At 43.1% G+C, this 20,420-nt stretch overlaps 2 protein-coding genes across 3 annotated transcripts; one reads left to right on the forward strand and one right to left on the reverse strand.

Moving 5' to 3' along the window:
• Positions 1-464: 464 nt before the first annotated feature.
• Positions 465-6,278, reverse strand: polr3g (polymerase (RNA) III (DNA directed) polypeptide G; the record flags this gene model as incomplete). Its single annotated transcript, XM_083784035.1, has 7 exons — positions 465-690; positions 1,365-1,508; positions 1,828-1,892; positions 2,177-2,236; positions 3,013-3,081; positions 4,974-5,103; positions 6,168-6,278. The coding sequence occupies 7 exons, from the start codon at positions 6,276-6,278 to the stop codon at positions 598-600; spliced, it is 672 nt and encodes a 223-aa protein (XP_083640161.1). The 3' UTR covers positions 465-597.
• Positions 6,279-8,431: 2,153 nt separating this feature from the next.
• Positions 8,432-15,584, forward strand: mblac2 (metallo-beta-lactamase domain containing 2). 2 transcript variants are annotated; one of them, XR_014570356.1, is made up of 4 exons: positions 8,432-9,233; positions 12,169-12,383; positions 13,575-15,114; positions 15,160-15,584. XR_014570356.1 is itself a non-coding variant. In XM_083783962.1 (3 exons), the coding sequence occupies exons 1-3, from the start codon at positions 8,705-8,707 to the stop codon at positions 13,746-13,748; spliced, it is 918 nt and encodes a 305-aa protein (XP_083640088.1). In that variant the 5' UTR covers positions 8,432-8,704; the 3' UTR covers positions 13,749-15,584. The 2 variants fall into 2 exon arrangements, 1 of the variants encoding a protein (XP_083640088.1); XM_083783962.1 differs by having other exon boundaries at positions 13,575-15,584.
• The last annotated feature ends 4,836 nt before the right edge of the window (positions 15,585-20,420 follow it).

Below are 20,420 nucleotides of genomic sequence, written 5' to 3' on the forward strand. Positions count from 1 at the left end.
TAAGGTCTTTTACTTACTATCAGTATTGGAAGTTATCAATTAAATTATATTTGCAGAATTCTCAGTCACTTCTGGAATATACTGTACATGTTTTTATTATTTCTTTGCCTGCCTTGAGATGACCAGTTTATGAATGGGGAACGTGGTGAGGAAATGGGAAGTACACAGTATTCCCACAATCACTTCATCATACCTCTGAAATGTCAGACTTTATTAATAGTGCATTTTTATCATTTTGGGGGACAACAAAACATTGACAGTATGTGCCTTTCAACCTGTGGAAATGCTTTAACAGGCTGGAAAATAAATAAGTCTATTTTGAATAAATTATTGTTGCTCAGGCTCACTCTTTAACGTTTGTTTCTTAATTAACAAAGAATTTCCTCCATAATACATTTCTGTACACACACACTTTTGTAACAACAGAACCAACAAAAATATAGGCTAGCACTTTGCTAAATGTCTACTCTGGACTCATTCAGACATTCACACATTATCTGGAATATTAGTAGAAAAGCACTTTGTGGTGATACATTAAACGGTGCACATTGGTTTGTTTGCATAGATATTAAGCAGCCATATTGATTTGTCACGGTCTCAATACGTGGCTTCACCATCGATGTTCTCGTCACTCCCTGCACCACCAAACTCTTCACCGTTGTCAAAGTAGTTGTCGATGTAGTCATTTTCCTATAATATTAGGAAAACGACATGTTATTCATATTATGACACAAAGACATGGGAGGGGGGGAGTCAGGACCAACAAGGTCAGCATCTGTGTGCTTACATCATTGAATGCTTGGGAAATCGCTTTTAAACAATTTAGACCTTTACACATATTGTACACTGTTGTAGTACCTTTCAAGCTGGTAACGCCACTGTCATTTTAGTTGTTGCTATATATATATATATATATATAATTATATATATATATATCACTGTTGTCAGGCAGAAACCTAATCAACATTAATACATATTCTATCTTTGTGTTTTTTCATGAATTAATATCCTATTGATCATACTACAGTGTCACTCAAAAGTAGCAGCTCGACAAGCTCAAAACATGGCCAAAAGTAACACTTTTGGACATAATTAGGTTTCCACTCGACAGACTCAATAGTTATAGGTTTTTCAGATAACGTAGGTAGGACTCCAGGGTGTCTAATGAAGTACTGTCACCTCATAGACACATGAAAAACTGGAAAAATACAACAATTGAGGCACTCCATCTTTAACAAAAAATGTGAAAATACAGATCTACAAGCATAAGAGATTGTAGATGCGATTGTCGTAACATTATATATATATAAATATAGTATGATTAAGTATATACTGTAGGTCTTAGCTGGGTATGGCAAGGTTACCTCTTCTAAGTCCTCTTCGTCATACTCTTCCTCATCAATGTCTTCCTCTTCGCCCTCCTCCCCGTCTTTCTTCTTCTCCTTCTCAGCGCCCTCTTTCTCATCGTCCGATTTTTCTTCTTTCCCGTCACCTTTCTTCTCCAGCTCCTAAATAAAATAAATCGAACGAGATCAGCAATTTTGCTTGGACGTCACCCAATTAACCCATTTTGGGCAGGAACCCCTTTTGGTGTTTTAAACATTATGTTATAATTTAGCTATTGAAAGATAGCAGATCTACAAGCTCATAGCGCGCCACCAAGTCGCGCTTGTAGGTCTGCTATTTTTGAAAAATCGTAAAAATGTGGCGCAAATCTTTGAATATATATTATTTCAGAGTGAATGTTTTTACGGGTCTAAATAGGGTTAATGCAGATCATTGGTAAAGGCCAGGGTAAAATTACAGGTAAGAAATGCTGGTACGTACATCCAGTTTCTTGAGCACTTGTTCTGACTCTATGCGCGTTATCTTCACACATTTCTTCGTTGGTCCTGTTGGATTTCAGCATTAGTATTGACTCAGTCAGTGTCTGGTTGCAGATCGTCTGTCGGGTGGAAACCTCATAATTATGTCCAAAACTGTTACCTTTCAGGATTCAAATTAAAAAATAGCTAAAGTAGCAGCTCTACAAGCTTGTGGCTCTGCTACTGTTGATGCTTTTATGTGGCGCTGTAGTATGATCAAGTAGGGCCGTCAATTTCCGGAAAGAGACGAGATAAGGTTTCTGCCCGACAGCAATGATACAAGTCATGCTTTAGTTTATACAGTAATATACCTGGTTTAGGTCGAGGCTTTTTCTTTTGGGGCCTCAGCTCTTTGGGGAAAAGGTTCCAGTCTGAAATGGTCACAAATATGATTTGTTATTCAAATTTCTTTCCCACGTTTTGCCGTGACCCAGGGTTATCTCCGTCTTTTCGTGACACCAAATGAGTGTTTACATTTGATATAAACAAACTATATTTCAATTGTTCAGATTAAATTCCCATTGTTGATTAATAGACAATATCATATATATATTTTGTAAATAATTCCTCGTACCTTTAGTTTATTTTGAAGGTATGGCATGTTTACTACTGTAGGTTGTTTCTTTAGGATATAATAATGACCTTACTTTGGCCATTCAAAAATAGCAGATATACAAGCTTGTAGATCTGCCATTTTTAGAAAACCTTTTTTGTGCAAACCTTTGAATATAACTTATATTCCCCTCTTTGATTCCGGGGGTCCCTGGGACAAAAATATTTTGAGATGTACCCGGTGGCCAAATATATCATTTTGGGTGTCCTCGACACGAAAAGGTGTGAGCACCACTGTTATACAGTAGCAACATAGGTTTTTCAGAAACATTAGGATTCTGTACGGGAACCCATTTGTGTTTATAAGCATTATGTTATACTTTAGCTATTTTTGAATAGTCGTGAAAATGTGCCTTTTTTGAGAACCACTGATGCAGAAACATAAGGTTTTTCGGAAAACTGTCAAGATGTCGAAGATCTTTTTTTAAATTTCGACATCAGGCCTTTAATCGGTTGAAGTTAAAACAATTCCTAGCGTTCTTTTAGGGACCTCACAGCTCTGTGGGTCTCTAGGGGGTCTGAACCCGTGTTCTACCTGGGGTCCATTCTGCGTCGTCCACGGCCAGGCTTTGCTTCAGGTATCTCTCCTTGTATCTCTCCACGTCTGTTTGGTATATGTAAACAAGAGCAGGTTCTCCTCAAACGCATTTTCACACAGACTCCCACTCACTCTGGAGTCTGAACCCAACTCACCCCCTTCAACCCCTAATGCAGTTAAACAGTGTTGTTTTCGTCGACTAAAACTAAGACGAAAAATGTTCGTCGACTACCTATTTTCACTGACAAAAACTAATGGAAACTAAATGAAAACTAAGCTACGATGACTAAAACTTGGACTAAATATACTGACAATTTTGTCGACAAATACAAACTAGACTAAAATGTTAGGGACATGTTACACTTGGTTGCATGCTGAAAATAGCTGATCTGCAAGCTCACTCGTTGTGAGCTTGTAGATCGACTATTTTCAGAAAGTGTAAAAACACTCATTACAACGGCATCAAGACCCGCCAAAATACATTTTAGTCGACTAAATCAACTGTAGATTTAGTCGACTCAAATCTTATGACATTTAGTCGACTAAAACTAGACTAACACTAAGACATTCCAGGTGACTAAAATGTGACTAAAACTAAATTAAGTTTCAGTCCAAAGACTATGACTAAACTAAAATAGAAATTTGCTGCCAAAAACAACACTGTTAACAAACCACAGCACATTACTACTCTCATGCACTTGTACTTTACATAAGCCCTGGTCTTGGGATCAGTACAGGGTTTACTACAGTGAAGTGAAATGTGTGATGAATAGAATTAAGTAAAAATGCGCACAATTGGAACGCTATAAAACCTCCCCCCCCCCCTATAAATTTAGAGTATTTATTTTATTTAGTCGTTATGCCAATGATTCCCACCCCACACACATTAATCCAATCCGCCAAAGAACTTTCATTCGAATGTGAGGGGATCGCCCTTATCATCATACCGTCATAATACATCATCTCATTCTGGCCAATCACAATTTGCGTCCTCACTTTTGTCTTCAATGTTTGTGTTTACACAAACAGCTCAAAACTAGTCATAGGTGGTGGTAGAAAAACAATGTTTGTGCTTACAATGTTTGCGTTTACACAAACACTCAAAAATGGCCATTCAATGTCAATGGCATTCAATGTTTGCGTTTACACAGACACTCAAAAATGGCCATTCAATGTCAATGGCATTCAATGTTTGCGTTTACACAAACACTCAAAGCTGGCACCCCTCAAAAAACGGCTCCTGCAATAGCGCTAATATACTAACCATAATGGCACTGAAAGCATATAATACTCCTCTCACAATCTACCATTTGTGTAAAATGTATATACATACTCCCCGTTACCTCCTGACCTAGCTGACGCACGCACCCCCCAACCATCGGTCTCGTTGCATTTGTCCGAAAATTATACATTTTTAATTACCGGTATGATTATGGCAAATAATCACTGAATGTCACTCCACGGACAGACATGCAGCTGCTGTATAAATCTCCTTACAACAGTGGTTTACCGTTTGTGTTAAATAACACCATCAAACTGCCATTACCCTTTTCATGTCACGCACCCCCTAGACTAGAGGGCGTTCGCGCACCACAAGGGGTGCACGCACCACAGTTTGGGAACCCCTGATCTAGAGATACACACATTACATCTGATATTTAGAAATACCGTCTCATCTCTGAACCAACAGCCTCAGGCTCAGATGAAGCTGTAACTCTAAACTCAATGAACGGTCATTCAATCATAAACCTCTCTGACTCTCTCTCTCTCCATCTCCAGATATGACCATAATGAAATACTCCAGAACCTGAGTGCTTGCATTATCTCACCTCACAGACAGCTGCCATCTCTCTCCCTCTCTGTCAGTCCCTCTCTATCTCTATCTCTATGGCATTAGTATGGGATGTCAGCCAGGTTAATAACACACGCGTACGGCTCTGATTTTCGTCCTCCCTCACCTGCCTTTGCAGACATTGGCTTGATGTAGTGCGGGCGGATCTTCATGGCTCCCCTCAGCTCTTGTTTCAGAGCCAGCATGTAGTCCACATCCTCGCCTGCCTTCAGTGGCACCGGCTTGAACTCTGTGTTCTTGTGCATGGGAGGAAGGAAACGCTGTGTGAAATTCTTCTCAGACATTTCTGTCTGAGAAGAAGCAGCAGAGGTTGTGCGTCTCATCGAAATCATGTAGGAAAATCGACTCAACACAAGGTGCTGACTAGAGGTGGGAAATATACGACAAGGTTCCTATTAGACAACCCTGCAGAAAAAAAAACACTTACAAATATTATTATTTTATTGTTTCAGAAGTGTGAAAACATTTAGATGTGTCAGTTAGTGTAAAACAAGGCCTTTATGGCTTTACCTCCAAGAATCCCACTTTCCGACTATATCACAGGGACATACTTGTGCACTGCAATAATGTGTGTATGATACTGTATCTGCTGTCCACCTAAATACAAAATCCCAAATGTTAATTTTTCAGGATATGAAAAAACATGCAGCTCAAGTGGAGTTAGGAGGTTTTTGTCAAAGCATTTTTAATACTTTTCATTGGTACTTTTTAACCTACCCACAGACGTAAAGGATGTTCAATAGCATTGATTTATGAAAATAAAATACCTAAACAAAAATTGAGTTAGATGGTTTCTTCCAGCCAGCAATGATCTGGGTCCTTTACTCTTGCAAATGTGCAATAAATAATAAATGAAACAAAATAATGGTTAATCTCAGTGTAAATGTATGAATGCAAATTGCACACAGGCACACCTTTTAGTGAGTAGGCTACATTTACTTTAGGTCTCCACCGCTTGACATAGCCATGAGGGAGCTACTGTAGGCTAGTATAGAATAGATTCCTGTGACGCGTGTCATCCTTCACTAGAGAGAGAGTGTGAGTGTAAAGGCCTATTCATAGTCTGGATTTTCGGTGGTGAGGTGACCACCGCTCCGGTGGTGAGGTGACCACCGGAGCTGAAATAACGTTGAGCGGTGGTGAGTGAAAACAGAGAGAAGGGCTGGGAGCGGTGGCGGTGGTTTGCTCTTCACCGCGGCTCAGTGACGTCATGTTGTAGTTCGGTGGTCACCTGACCACCACAATGTATGAGCCTTGAGTGTGGTCAGTCAGTCAGTCAGTCAGTATAAGCTATACTTACTGGAAACAGCGCGTTGGGCCCCACCCTGGACTCGGGCATGGAGCCCCTGGTGATGCCCAGGGCATCAACATTGAAGCTGAAGGCAGCTATACCTCGGCCCTTGCCTGCCATGTCGGAGAGGCAACTTGTGAACCTAGTAATAGGGAGATGGTATGCATAATTCACTTTGTTAATATCACCGTGTATCTGTATATCTGCTGCCTACAGACTATCATGTAGGCCTTAGCCCCTTTCGGGACCCTACGTAAAACTTTTTTGATATTTTGTTGAGTTTTACGTTGGGTCCCTGCTCGCTACTGTACTTTCGTATGGAAATTCCTATATGCGGATATGGAGATTCTCTCTAAAATAGGACCCGCGGCATGTGACGCCATTATTTTCCTTGAGTTATTCTGAATTCGGTAACTTTAAGTAGCTATACATCCCGGTGCGAATATCTCCTGTGGCGCGGAAGCCGTTAAGTATTTTTAATCTTTGTTTGACCGATTTGGTCGCTTTATTTCTTCTTGTTTGTTTACCGTTTATTGTACCGCCTCCCGGTGTGCGGTTGGCTTGTGAGGCTACGTCCCTGCCTCTGATCTGCTGTGTCATAGCTATAGCGCCACTAGCTAGCCAGATAGGCGGTACAATGAGGTGTCAATAAACAAGAAGAATCCAAGCTTCCAAATCGGGCAAACATATATTAAAAATACTTAACGGCTTCCGCGCCACAGGAGATATTCGCAAAGGTATGTATGTGTACTTATACTTTACATATTCAGAAAGCCTCATACTGAAGAATATCGTCAAAGAGCGCGGGGAGGCGTTTTAACATGTAAACATGAGCCAGTAAATGTTTTAATCAGGTGGCATGGACGACGCGGAACAGGACCCAATGCACTGGGTCGAACAAATGTCAGAAACTTCAGTAGCATTTGGGTTCTGCTTGGAGGGCTAATGTAGGCCTATACTCCAGACTCATTCATGATGTCTCAGAGATCTGTTTTTTTTTAGGACAATTTAAAACCGCGAAAGCATCCGTGTCATTTTAGATTTGGCTATTCAAACATAGCAGATCTATAGGCATTTTAGATTTGGCTATTTAAAAAAAGGAGGAAAAAAAACAGATCTACAAGCTCACAGTTGCAAGCTTGTAGGCCTACATCTACTATATTTGAACATTTAGAAGGCATTCGTAGTATCAGCCTTTAATGGGTTACCGTTTAATGAGACGTGACAATATAACAAATTCATCATCAACAATGTATCCACTATGCAACACGTACTACACAAAAACAAACATTGTTAATTTAGGAGCCAACACTGAATTGAATTAACACTGATGATTATTTATTTATGTTTTTGTTTATTTATTACTGTAGCCAGTATACAGTTGTTTAAAACAGACTACAGTTTCCCGTTTATATTTGATTTACCTTGTTTTACAGCAAACAAGCAGACAGAATGCTAACACGTGTTGGATCCCTCACAGCAGCCAGTCAGAGGATGTGTGTTTTATCTGTCAGGCGTGGTGCTGATTCACTGATTCAGCCACTCTGCACTTTCCCCCTCGGATCCAATCACCATGCCCGGTTAACAAAACATCTTTGTCATGCTGTTTTTGTTTCTTCTTTCTTTCCCCGGCATGTTTATCTAAAGTGGCTGAAAGAGCACCACCGTGATGAAGATACGAGAATACATACCACCCGATCTGATTGAAGGGAGAGTTATTAATAATAAACGGACTGATTCATTATTTCTGATGTAACATCGTGCAGTCAGCCGTGCTGTGCTACATTGATTGTAGTCATTGTACCCATGCGTACGATGAATGGGGGGGCTTTTAAATCGACGTCGCTGTTTGGCGTGTCAACGTCTAACGTGCAGCTCCTCCAATCACCGCTCGGTCCCTCCCACCAGGGCGTGTCATGGCGACGACAGCCAGTGTTGCCATGTCTGTCTATTTTAAGCGACTTTGGGCTTGGTTTTTCTCTAATGTGGCATGTACTGTACATAATATTATTGTAGTTGTGTTTTTGTGTCTGCTTATTTGGGCTTTGCGTCCTAAATGTTGTTTAAAACAGTGGTTTGGTGGTGTCATGGACCTTGGAGGACCCCCAAATTAATATGCAGCAGCATTTATCTGCAGACCTACCTACCCTTCTGAAAATATGTTTATTTTGGCAGAGACCCCAATACAAGATTGCAGATTGCGAGATTGGTGTTAGAAATTAATGTTTAAAAAAATCTTCCAAATATTCGCATCGCGCCTTGTTGCGAGCTTGTAATTCGGCTATTTTCAAATACCGGTAGTTTAAATGGCTCCAGTCCTGTGACCTAATAATATAATTGCTTATCTTTATAGACCTGGTTACTTGTTTCTCTCGCAAAATGTGGCAACAATATGTCAGCCACCATATATATTTTTTCTACATCCAAATGACAACATCACGGCTGAGCAGGATCAGATCATATCAGCGTTTTAATTTTTATATATATGTTTTTTGCAGCTAAAAAATCTTGGGACCACCAGCACCCCACCAGCAGCGGGCCTGCGGATGCGATTGCGTCCGATCATCCTAAGCCTAGTTAGTAATAATAGCCTATGCAGCCGGTGGATGTCGTCCTCTTCGCCCACCTCAGCAGCAGCAGCCACGGACTGGTACGCGCACAAGGCGCTGGGAGACGGGCTCTTCTGGATCCAGGAGCGCTTCTACCAGTCGGACAACCGCTGTAACATCTGGCTGCTGCGCGGCAGCCACCAGGACGTGGTGATCGACACGGGCCTGGGCCTGCGGAGCCTGCCGGACTACATCGCCGAGAAGGGGCTGCTGGGGGGCGCCGCCGACCGGAGGAACCCGCTGCTCGCCGTGGCCACGCACGCCCACTTTGACCACTCGGGGGGTCTCCACCAGTTCCCGCAGGTGGCCGTGCACAGCGCCGAGGTGGACGCCCTGGCCAACGGCGACAACTTCGAGACGGTCACCTGGCTGAGCGACCGGGAGATCGTGGAGCCGCCGTCCCCCGGCTGGAGGGCGAGGCACTACAAAGTCAAAGCCGTGCAGCCCACGCACATATTGCAGGAAGGTATGCACTGCCAGGCGACATCATTATCACAGACAGACAGTGGGTGATGGAGGGATTGTCTCTCTCTGTGATCATTGCAGAAAGTGTAAACGTAGTCAGTGAGTGGGTGGTCAGACAAGTAGCCTACTGCAGTGGTTCCCAAACTGGGGGTTGCCAAATTATTTTGGGGCATCCCCAGATGATTAGCTTAAAGGGATAGTTCACCCCCAAATTACTTCTTTTTTGCAGCATTCCTGAGCCAATAATTGGAGTCCATTGTTTTCTCACTCAACAGTAAACAAACCAACATGTGTATAAGGGTATCTGCACATTTCTAAAGTGACAATTATTGATGGCTATTTGACCGTTTTAATAATGCCAAAATGTCAAATTTTACTTATACAATATTAATCTGTGGAACCAACCGAGTCAAACTAATTGTAATGCCTCGACAACTCTTACAAATACAATTCAAAGTGCTTTGCACGGTGGAGGCCTACTGCAACGTGTGCGATGTGAATGTGTTTAGATTAGTGTTTACTATAGCCCGTGTCCGCTGTGTGTGGACTTTGGAGGGTTTATACTGCAGCAGAGTGGACACACACACACACCCTTGTTATTCTTCAAGTGCCCTACTGACTCACAGGATGAACGCACCCTGCCTGGATGCTGTCCCAGATGTTAGTCATTCATCACATTGTCTATGTACACAATACATGTACGTTTCCTGTGCTTACATACGTCGGAGGTCACAAGCGAGTGCACACTTAACCACAAGCAGAGTGTGCACTTCATTTGTATCTGTTCAGCTGCGTCGTGTACACTCTCTATTTTAAGCCATTAAGATGGCCTGCTCATCATGACTTTGATGTGTTCGGTTTCATCCAAGAAGAGTAATGGGGGGGGGGGGTGACATGCAGAAAGGAGGCGACAGTGACTCACTCAAGGGGTAGAGCGGCAGCCTGAGAACCCAACCGGAAGGTCTCCGGAGTCCGGGCGGTTCGATCCCCGCCTGACTCCCTCTCACCGGGCCGGCCTCGTGACGAAGTGTACTTGAGCAAGACACGGACGGAACCCCTTAAAGGAGTAGTTCACCCAATTCTCCCCCCCCACCTCCCCCTTTTTTTTCAATAACGTATTTTCAATCGATCACACACATGAATTCATGGAGATTTGTTTTCCTTCTTGTTTTTGTTGCATTTTTTAAGCCAATCATTTGATGACCAGCAAAGTCAAAGTAGGAGACTCAATTGAGACCGATGACCCCGTTATCAAATTATTAGCTTAGGAATGTGACAAAAATCTCTATGAATTCAAGGCTTCATGGGGTGTGTATTTATAGATTTGTTTGGGCTTTGTTACTATGTCTCTTTAACCCCTTAACTGCTCCCCGAGCTGCTCATAATAGTTTGTGAGCAGTGAACAGTTTGTTATTAATTAATTTCCCCATTTAGATCAATAACACATGACATGTTGGTAGAACAGCTGTTACCAACTCCCCAGTAACGGAAGCTAGTGGCTCTTTGAAAATTTGCCCCTAGAAACGTTGTGGCGTCCCTAGCAACGAAAATATGGAGAAACTTCATCATCTCCATCATCCGAGTTCATGTATTCTCTGAGCCGAGGCGAGGAAGCCATGTGCCGCTCGCGGCCGCGACGTGCACGTTTGTGTGTGTGTGTGTCATTGACTCACTGAGGAGCAGGCAGGCAGGCATGCACCTGCTCCAGCAGCAAATGAAGGCAGAGAGAGGGGAAAATGAAGATTTATTTTCTTCTGTCAACACGATTTGTCCCCAAATCACCAGGAAAAACTAGCTAGATTTGTCGCTAGAAGCTTTTCACTAATTAAGTCGCTAGGGTAAAGTAGCAAAAAATAGCGTCAAATCCGCTAAGTTGGCAACACTTGTCCCGGGCATCAGGGCATCAGTTCACATAACTGGCTTTTACTGTTAAGAGAACAAAGTCCAGAAGATTGGACATTAGTGCGAGGCTGCGAGCCAAGAACTAAGCTGAAGTTTGATTTGAAGTTCTGCTGACTCCCGTGGATGCCAAGCTTATCATTCATTAGGCAGAAACCTCTTATCACCAAATTCTAACTTTTTGTGTATTTTTCGTTAATGAACGCCCTACTCCTTCATACTACAGCAAGCGTCCCACAAAGGCATCAGATCTACAAGCTGGAAACGCAAATCGACACACTTTGAGCTTGTAGATACTTTTGCTATTTTATTTGAAAATTGGGCCGAGAACAGACAGCCCACCCACCCCAGACTGAACCACTGTTTCAAATAGATCCAGAACATGTTCAATTTAACTGTGAGAGAGTGTACACAAATGGATCAAGTGAATGCATTTGGCTCAGTTTGGGACCCCCATTTGATACCATTATTTTGTCTCTGGGGGGCCTCAAAATCCTTTTTGCGTTCATTAAATTCAGAGTGTACAAATGTAACCTCTCTCTCTCTCTCTCTCTCTCTCTGAAGGTATTCAGTCTGACAGTAATTTGTGCCTACTTGGTCAATATACCCAGCCTGTATTTCTGCTGCGTCAGAGGCACTGCTGCAGTGCAGTTGGAATATCCTATTGCTCACTTTCAGCTGCCTGTCACGCCGTCGCGGACTCACATCCGCTTTGTCTCTCTCGACCCCCGCAATCGATCTCACCACGCACCACGACTTTGGCCCCACAACACCGGCGTACAGTGTATCTGTGACACACACACACACATGCACTACAACAGTTGTTCTCAAACTCTTTCGTGCCAAGGACCCCCCCCCAAATTGATATGTGTTTGGATGCTGACCCCCATCTGAAAAGGTTTTGAGCCAGGGACCCAGGAGATAAAAAAAAAAATGCAATTATTTTTTGTAGCAAGTCTCTGAGCTTTTTCAAAGATAGCAGATAGCAGTACAAGCTCGCAGTGAGCTTGCAAATCTGTTGACACCCCCCCGCACAGGTGACGTGATCAACCTGGGCGACAGACAGCTGACGGTGCTCCACATACCGGGCCACTCGCGGGGCAGCATCTGCCTCCACGACCGCCACAACAAGCTGCTGTTCAGCGGGGACACGGTGTACGACGGAGCCATGATCGACTGGCTTCCCTACAGCCACGTCAGCGACTACGTCAGCAGCTGCGAGCGCCTGGTCGGCCTGGTGGACAGCGAACAGGTAACAGACGGAGCGGACGCCGCCCGCCACCCACTATAGGGTAGGGTTGGGAATGGATCGTCCCACTTGTCCAGATTGTTGCCTTCCACAATTTCCAAATGCTTCCCGGCGGTCATAAAGCCAGACTCTATATAGCATTCAGGAGGTGTAGTTCCAGACTCTATATAGCACTCAGGAGGTGTAGTTCCAGACTCTATATAGCATTCAGGAGGTGTAGTTCCAGACTCTATATAGCACTCAGGAGGTGTAGTTCCAGACTCTATATAGCATTCAGGAGGTGTAGTTCCAGACTCTATATAGCATTCAGGAGGTGTAGTTCCAGACTCTATATAGCATTCAGGAGGTGTAGTTCCAGACTCTATATAGCACTCAGGAGGTGTAGTTCCAGACTCTATATAGCACTCAGGAGGTGTAGTTCCAGACTCTATATAGCATTCAGGAGGTGTAGTGCCTATCACCGGTCAGCAGCCTTGATGCTGAGTGGCAAGCAGGGAGGCATTGTGTTCCATTTTGGAACCCCGACCTTCCAGTCTCAGGGCGCCAGGGCGGACACTCTTAACCACAAAGGCCACTGATCTGGGCAAATAATATCGATGTATTGCCCAGCCCTAATTACAGTATGTGTCGGGACAAAACAACAGCATGATGAGTGATTGGTGTAACTATAGTAAAACAAGAATGACTCAGTCATAACTGCCGGATGCCGAAAGCTCTCGTTTATGAACACCTACAGTATTTACAGTATCTACAGTACAGGTTTGTGTGCCCCAGCCTCTGCCTCAGCTCATGGCTTCACGTTGCGGCGTTCAGAGTATGTATAAGTATTCATTATTTGTAAGGGTGAGTCAGTCCAAAGAAATCCGAAGCACTCTGCTGTTGGCGGAATATAGTTAAAAGCCTTTTGCGGAACATGCCAAGTTTATAATCTGGCTGATCCGTTATGACCGGCTTGGCGTTGTCTTTGTTTTGTTTCTACTGATTGATTATTCTGCAGTTGTTTTCTGTTCTATATACCTTTTCAGTCTAGCGGTCTTGTGCTGCTTTGTTTTTATTGTATGAAATGTCATATTTGTATATGGCTCATGACCAACGATATCAATCATTTGTCAAATTGCTGGCCCACACCCATCCTCGATGACCTTTGAGCTGCATGTATTAACGTCTTACGTCCTGCTGCACACACACACACAGGTGGACCAGGTCCTCCCCGGCCACTACAACACCTTCGGGGCGAAGCGTCTCCACCGGCTGGCCTCCGCGTACATCAACAGAGCGGGGACCTGCCCGGCCAAGTTCTCCACGCTCGCCTGGAGGACTTTAGCCTCAGTGGCGCTCAGGGCCTCCAACCCCCGGAGCACCTGCTAGTAAAGAAGAAGAAGACGACCCCCGCCCCCCAGAGGAGGGCCAGAGAGGAAGAGGAAAGCACAAAAGCGAAAGCTTATACACTGTTGTCAAACTACACACTCTCACTCCCCCGAAACGGCACGTCCGCACTCCAGCAACGCTGAAGTGCCGTTCTCAAACCCAAGATGTAACAAAAAATAGCAGGCAACAGAGCAGCACTATCCCTCTCTCTGTTTCTGGCGCCCCCTACTGGTACTAATAGTCATATACTGGTGCTCATTAACCAACACATAGGTGAACACACACGGACATTGCTGGTTGTAGGAGTGGTTGCACCACTCAAAAAAGGGGTGACGGCTCGGAGCCGCTACAATTGAGGCATTTTGCAGATGCTCTTAAAACTCACAACCCGCCAAGGACGTGTTTTACGTGTTTTTAATTTCTATTAATTCAGAAAGAGATCGCTCTATACAACTCTATGCTCTTTACTAAATCGGAAATGGTCGGTCCGTCAATGGAAGTGTTCTCCGTCGTCCGTCCACTTGCATTTTGACTGACATCTTAAAGCGCTTTTATCTCGGATGCTTAACCCCAGATTGCGTTTTTGATCAAAACGTCGATGTTCACGGCTCATAAGAAAAGCGTTGCTGGTCGCGATTACAAAATGCATGTCTCGGGTGGTCCAAAAAGAATCCCTTAGCTTTTCACTAAGTTCTGGTTCAACATCCGGTGTATTTCTGCCCCTTGAATAAAGGACACGTCCCGACAGTACATTATGGCAGTGACCTGGACAGACTGGTATTAATTATTGGCAGTAATAGTGAATGAGTTAATCCAGAGCGACAGGCAGTAAGCAAAAACATGCGGTAATGCATGCATGCAATGACAGAATGGTACATATCCCCCCCCCCCCCCCTAGTCAACATGTGACTTTGCGGGTACACCCTTCCAGTCAACCGTTTGACGTTTGGTCGAATCCGTCCCCAGAAGTCACCAGTTTGCCGTTTTGGGAGTGAGAGTGCGTTGTTCATAACATCACACTCCCAAGTTTAATCAACTGTGTTACCGTTTCAGTGGACGTTGTTTGTCGAGGACTAGATGGAGAGTGACCCTGTGTAAAATCGATGTGAAAAGATTGTCTTATTTATGTAATCCAACAGAATTCATATAATTGCCAAACGTGTACAACGGCCCCCTATTGGGCTACTACTAGTACGCGAGTCAGTATCAGCATCATTTATATAATAGCCTATACAGTATTTATCTTATTCTGAATGAAGAGTGTGTTTTGTCTGAGAGTAAAAAAAGTTAAGATTTGTGGTTGGTTTATATTATATAGTGTGTGTGTAGTACATTGTCTCTGTCGGGTGGAAACCTGTAACTGTATGTCCGAAACGGATACTATCCAGGATACTTTAAAATAAAAAAGTAGCAGATCGACGAACTCGAAGTGCTTACAGTAGCTTCACGCCACATTTTGATCTTGATCTGCTGCTTTTGATATGTGTGACACTGTAGTATGATCAAATAGCTGCATTAATTTACGAAAAAAGTACAAAAAGTTAGAATATAGAGATAGGTTTCTGCTCGACAGCAACAATATACGCAAAAAAAAAAGAACTATAACAATGGCACAATAATGCTACAACTCGGCACTTAAAAAAACAGATGGCAGGGAGTTTTGAGTTTTTTTAACTGAGGCATGTGATAAAGTAGTGAATAATAGCGTTTTCCCTATGCATACTGCAACGCTCAGTGAAAGCCTCAGTGTCTACTACCTCCTTACGTTTGTAACACTGCTTTGTACTAACTATCGACTTACCAACAGGCTTTGGAATCGCAACGTCGACAATAAAGCCTCCGTTCTTCTGTCTGCTGTTTTGTGCAACGCTTGCGGCTGCTTGTGATTCTGTGTGGGCGCTCATCTCATCCCAAGTTTTAATTTTAGCCGATGGGCTTGACAATAGGCACAACAAGCTATGAGAAATGGTACTGTATGAGATGAGAAATTGGACCTCTGTTCAAACAGAGTCAGGGTGCCGATTATTGTAAATGTTAGCTGAGCTCACTAAAAACACTGTTGCACCAGTGGGTCTCAAATTGGGGTCCAGGTACCATCATGGCTCCTTGAGAGTAGGGTTGTCCCGATCCGATCGCGTGATCAGAAATCGGGGCCGATCACGTCATTTTCAAATGATCGGAATCGGATTGGGAGCAAAAAAATGTGATTGGGAATTTGGGACATCCCTAGTATTAATATTATATCCATACCATGATATTAGACTGGATATTGTACTATGATATGGCATAAGTGTTCTCTAAAAATAGAAATATCGGATAGGGAAAAGAATTGGCAGATACCCAAAATCAAATGATCGTATCGGGATCAAAAAAATCGGGACATCTCTACTTGAGAGGGTTCCATCTCATAGTCATGTGGGTCCTTGAAATTTAAAATTTGAGAACCATGTGCTATACAAAATGAAACTGAGCCTTAATTAGTATAAGTGGTAAAAACTGAAGGAAGTAAGGCAGAGGCCCGATTGGCTGCTGTGCATTAATCCAATTGAACCCCTGTTCTGGGGTGGAACATTGGCAGAAATCGCTCATGAGTGAGTTTGTAGATGGGCTATTTCTGGTGAAAACATTTGGTGAAGAAGTAGACCAAGTTTAGAGCCAACTCAGGTCTGTTTCTCTTACGTCTAGAGGGTTTTAAAATGGTTAACCACTTGTCCACTTTTCCCTGCCTGGTGTGGTGTGGTGTCAATATTTTGGGCATGACATAAAAAAAATAGCAGCTTTACAAGCTTGTAGAGATCATCTATTTTCTGCGTGACACTGTCGTACAACAAAGTATAAAATGGGGCTAAAGCCTTTCACAGGAGATGGTATCTATTCTCCAGTGGGATTTGTTGCAGGCAGTAGGGAAGTGGAACAGAAGTCCAACGCAGTTTTGATCAATAAAGAAATATGTCTTATGATCTTTTGGTGGAGGCAGGTGGCATCTAGAAAGACAACGTGATGATGGCGCCACCTGTCCATTGACCGAATTATTTTGGTTGGTCCCCAGATGATTGTTTTCTCACTCAACAGTAAACAAACCAACATACTGTATAACTTAGTGTATACAGGGTATCTGCACATTTCTTAAGTTGCAATGTAAGGACTTTAACCTTTTAATACCAAATTGGCCAAATATTACTTATAAGTAGAGGAAAACGTAAAAAATATCCAATGTACCAGCTCAAAACACCTTGCCTTGCGAGGTGTTGTAGTTTGTCTATTTTCACAATGTTTATCTGTGGAACCGAGTTAAGCAATTCCTAGTTCAAATATGATTACTCGTGGGTCGTGGCCTGACAAGTTTGAGAACACCCCAGTGCAACTACCTACACCCTCCCCAAGACCTACACTAGGGGTTGGCAATGACTGCTTTTTGTTCACAGTTTAGTCCCAACTAAATTGGGAGGTTAAAGATGGCCAAACATCTTCAACATAAAAAGGACACAGACAATATTCCTCAAATTGTCTGATTATTCTCTCCTGCCTGGCAAATAAATAGGGTGTGGGGATTATTTGATTTAAGAAAATTAAGAACATTCTGTTTCTTTTCTGATTCAAGTGTACTTTCATTGACTTTGTAGTGTAGCAATTGGCACTATAGAGGGTGACAATATTATCATACCCGGAAGTTATGTGGGAACCAGGGGGGCAGTCAGACAGATATTTTGTGAAGCCAGTAAGGAAATCGTAGTTCATATAATGGCCTGTTGTGGCGCTGTCATTGGGCCCAAAAGAACCAATAGCCCCATAGAAGTCTATGTATTTGGGCCCAACTTCACCTAGACTGTATTACCTTAATACACATGGTCATGAATACTTTCTGCTTCCAGTCACTAGTTTAAAGTCTCATTTCTAATGTCATAATAAATTATTTTTGGAAAATTATGGTCCCATTAATTTAAAAAAATGACCATAAAGTCGCGTATGTTCTGAGGGGCGTGGCTACCGTTACAGTCTATGATCGGGATAGAGCACCGAAGTCCTGACGTAACTCGCTCATCCCGACGATTCCCCTGGTTCACGGAAGTAGTTTCTCTATGGAGAATAACATGGGGTGATCTTAATATCGTCTACTATAAGCGTTGTGGTCCAAAAATAAACAAGCTGTCTCGGCGTTATTGTCAGGGAGGTGTCTCTGTATCGTTTGCAACAGTCAGTCACTCATATATGATACAGTCTGCTTCTAGCGAAAATCTAACTAATTCAGCAGCAGTAACATTAGCGTTTTCTCTCAGTCAGTTGATTCTTCATATCCATGTGAGTGAAGCGGCCGGGATGACATGTTTATTTTTCAAACACAGTTCTTATATGAATCAATCTAAAACTCCTCCTATGGTGATTTCAATGCAACTAAACAAATACATGAACCTGGGGACTGACGCCCTCTACTGAAAGTGACGTCAGACTTCGGTGCTCTATTCCCCTCCCACTCGAGTCAAAATAAAAACCAACGGAGAAGAAGGGGGGAAGTTCTGCCTCGTTGTCTGGGCCAGCCAATGGCCAGCTGGGCCCAAACGGATCTAGAAAGATGGCGACTTACAGTGCAAGGAATAACAGGCTTAATTTTACGTCCATGTTAGACCCGGGGAAAGATTTGTCCATATTATTTTACAGTCTATGGTGGGAACGCCTACTGAGTGGCAAAAAAAACTACTTTCTGGACTTGACAGTCCATACATCCAAACAGAAAAGTCCATTAAAAGTCCATTGTTATACTTATAATTTAGCTCCCTGGCTAGCAACAGCTGAGAGATGCACTAAAAATGTACCTTCAATTACTATAACACAAAATACTCATGTACATAAATTATATATCCTTGTAACAACAAAATAAATATCAGATTGTTTCAACATGTAACATGTACACACAATGACTAGTTGGCACCTTGTGGCTAAACTAACCATCCACTGTTATACATTCTCACCCACCGCTGATCAATGAATGATCTGGCTCAGACTGCAATCACCTGGCTGGTCGGTGATTGGCAACATTCGGTCAATACTGCTCTACAAAAGTTAAAATGACACAATATACAGATCAAGAGCTGTCCAACAACATTTAGAATGTGGAATGTTGGTTTGGAAGATTATTCTGTAATCTTACCAAGCGGATTGCAAAGGATTCTCTCTCTGTGTTTGTGTACTACAGCATAGGAAGAACCACCATGTGTTTCATTGAACAGGAAAAGGAGGTTTTCCTGATTAAGTACTGACAGGAAGTAGCATCACTGGTAGGCTGGACATAAACTCTTACAGGCTCACTGATTGGCCAACTAGGGTGGCAGTCACAGAGCCAGGTAATTTTAACCTTTTGCTGAAATATGCTAGAAACCCTGGTTTGTATGTTTTTAAATCAACTGAAAATGAACTTATTTATTCATCCATCCATCCGATTAATTATTTAAAATACAGGCTGCTGATTCCAAGCCTGGGTTACACACACATGGTTCTGAAATAAAATGGCCCATTTGGATACCACCTAAGATCCAGTTAGAAACCCACATAAGCCCATATAGGCTAACACGGGTGGGCCCTTTGTGAAAACTGGGTGCACGGCCCACTTGGAACCCATGCCCATAGCCCATGTCAAAACCCAATTGGGCCCAGATGGACATGTTAGCTGGGTTGTCACTCACTTTGCCACTCGATCTGCCATTCACTTTATGCGTGCGCATACAGTGCCCTCTATAGCAGTGGCAAAAGCCAAGCATGGCCTAGCCAACTATAGTGGATGACAGAGTTGCTGTTGAAATGTTGCGACATTCAACTCAACTCAGATTGTATTGATAGAGCTTATTTTAAATGACCAAGGTCAACCAAAGTGCTATACAACACAGCAGAAGAAAAACACAAAAAAGGGTTGGGTTAAATTAGCACAAGGAACCGGTTAACAGGCAAAATAAACAACGTTGCCTTCCATTTACGTGTTGGGGAAGGAATTGTGGGGAGAGAGGAAGGGACTGGAAAACAGTGAAACAAACATGATTGACACTTCACTGCGTCACTGAAGCGCTGAAACTTTGTTTTGTAACGCGTCATGCCTGTCACACGACGACAAGTGTCTGGCGTTACGTTTGTCACTGGCTTCCATTAGCAACGACTTGTAGCCTGTCGCTCTGTCACTGTTCACATGACCACAGACTATCGGGGGTCTGGACAACCAGGCCCATAGGGCAGGAGCCTATCTCCTGTTTCTGTAGCGTGAGGCAGCATGATGCACAAGCACACCCCCTGGACGTGACGCTAGTATGTCGCAGGGACTTACCCCCAATCCAACCCTTGATGCTGAGTGCGTCTTTTGTATGACCCAGCCGGGGATCGAACCCCGACCTCCTAGGCTCAGGGCGGACACTCTAACCACAAGGCCAGCTGATCAAAATTAGTAAATATTGCATTAAAATATACTTATTGGCTATGTTTTATAGAAAAATCTCTTCTGGAAGTCTGCCGTGGCACAACACCTTTTCAGATGGGATTCTGTAACCAAATACAGGTACATTGGGGGTCCATGACCTGACAATGTTTGAGAACCACAGTTTTAAAACAATTGGTAGTAGTAGTCCGGAAATTGTGAGTGTAGTAATAGTAGGCTACTGTAAACAAGGTACACACTACACAGGCGCAGCAGAA

Source organism: Protomyctophum parallelum, assembly GCF_964188405.1.
Source record: "Protomyctophum parallelum genome assembly, chromosome: 15".
Taxonomy (NCBI): domain Eukaryota; kingdom Metazoa; phylum Chordata; class Actinopteri; order Myctophiformes; family Myctophidae; genus Protomyctophum; species Protomyctophum parallelum.

Excerpts from the sequence above, each read along its gene's own strand:
- mblac2 (XM_083783962.1), top strand. The coding sequence starts at position 8,705 with ATGCGATTGCGTCCGATCATCCTAAGCCTAGTTAGTAATAATAGCCTA. Across the intron at positions 9,234-12,168 it reads CACGCACATATTGCAGGAAG|GTGACGTGATCAACCTGGGC; the intron begins GTATGCACTGCC and ends CCCCCCGCACAG. Across the intron at positions 12,384-13,574 it reads GCCTGGTGGACAGCGAACAG|GTGGACCAGGTCCTCCCCGG; the intron begins GTAACAGACGGA and ends ACACACACACAG.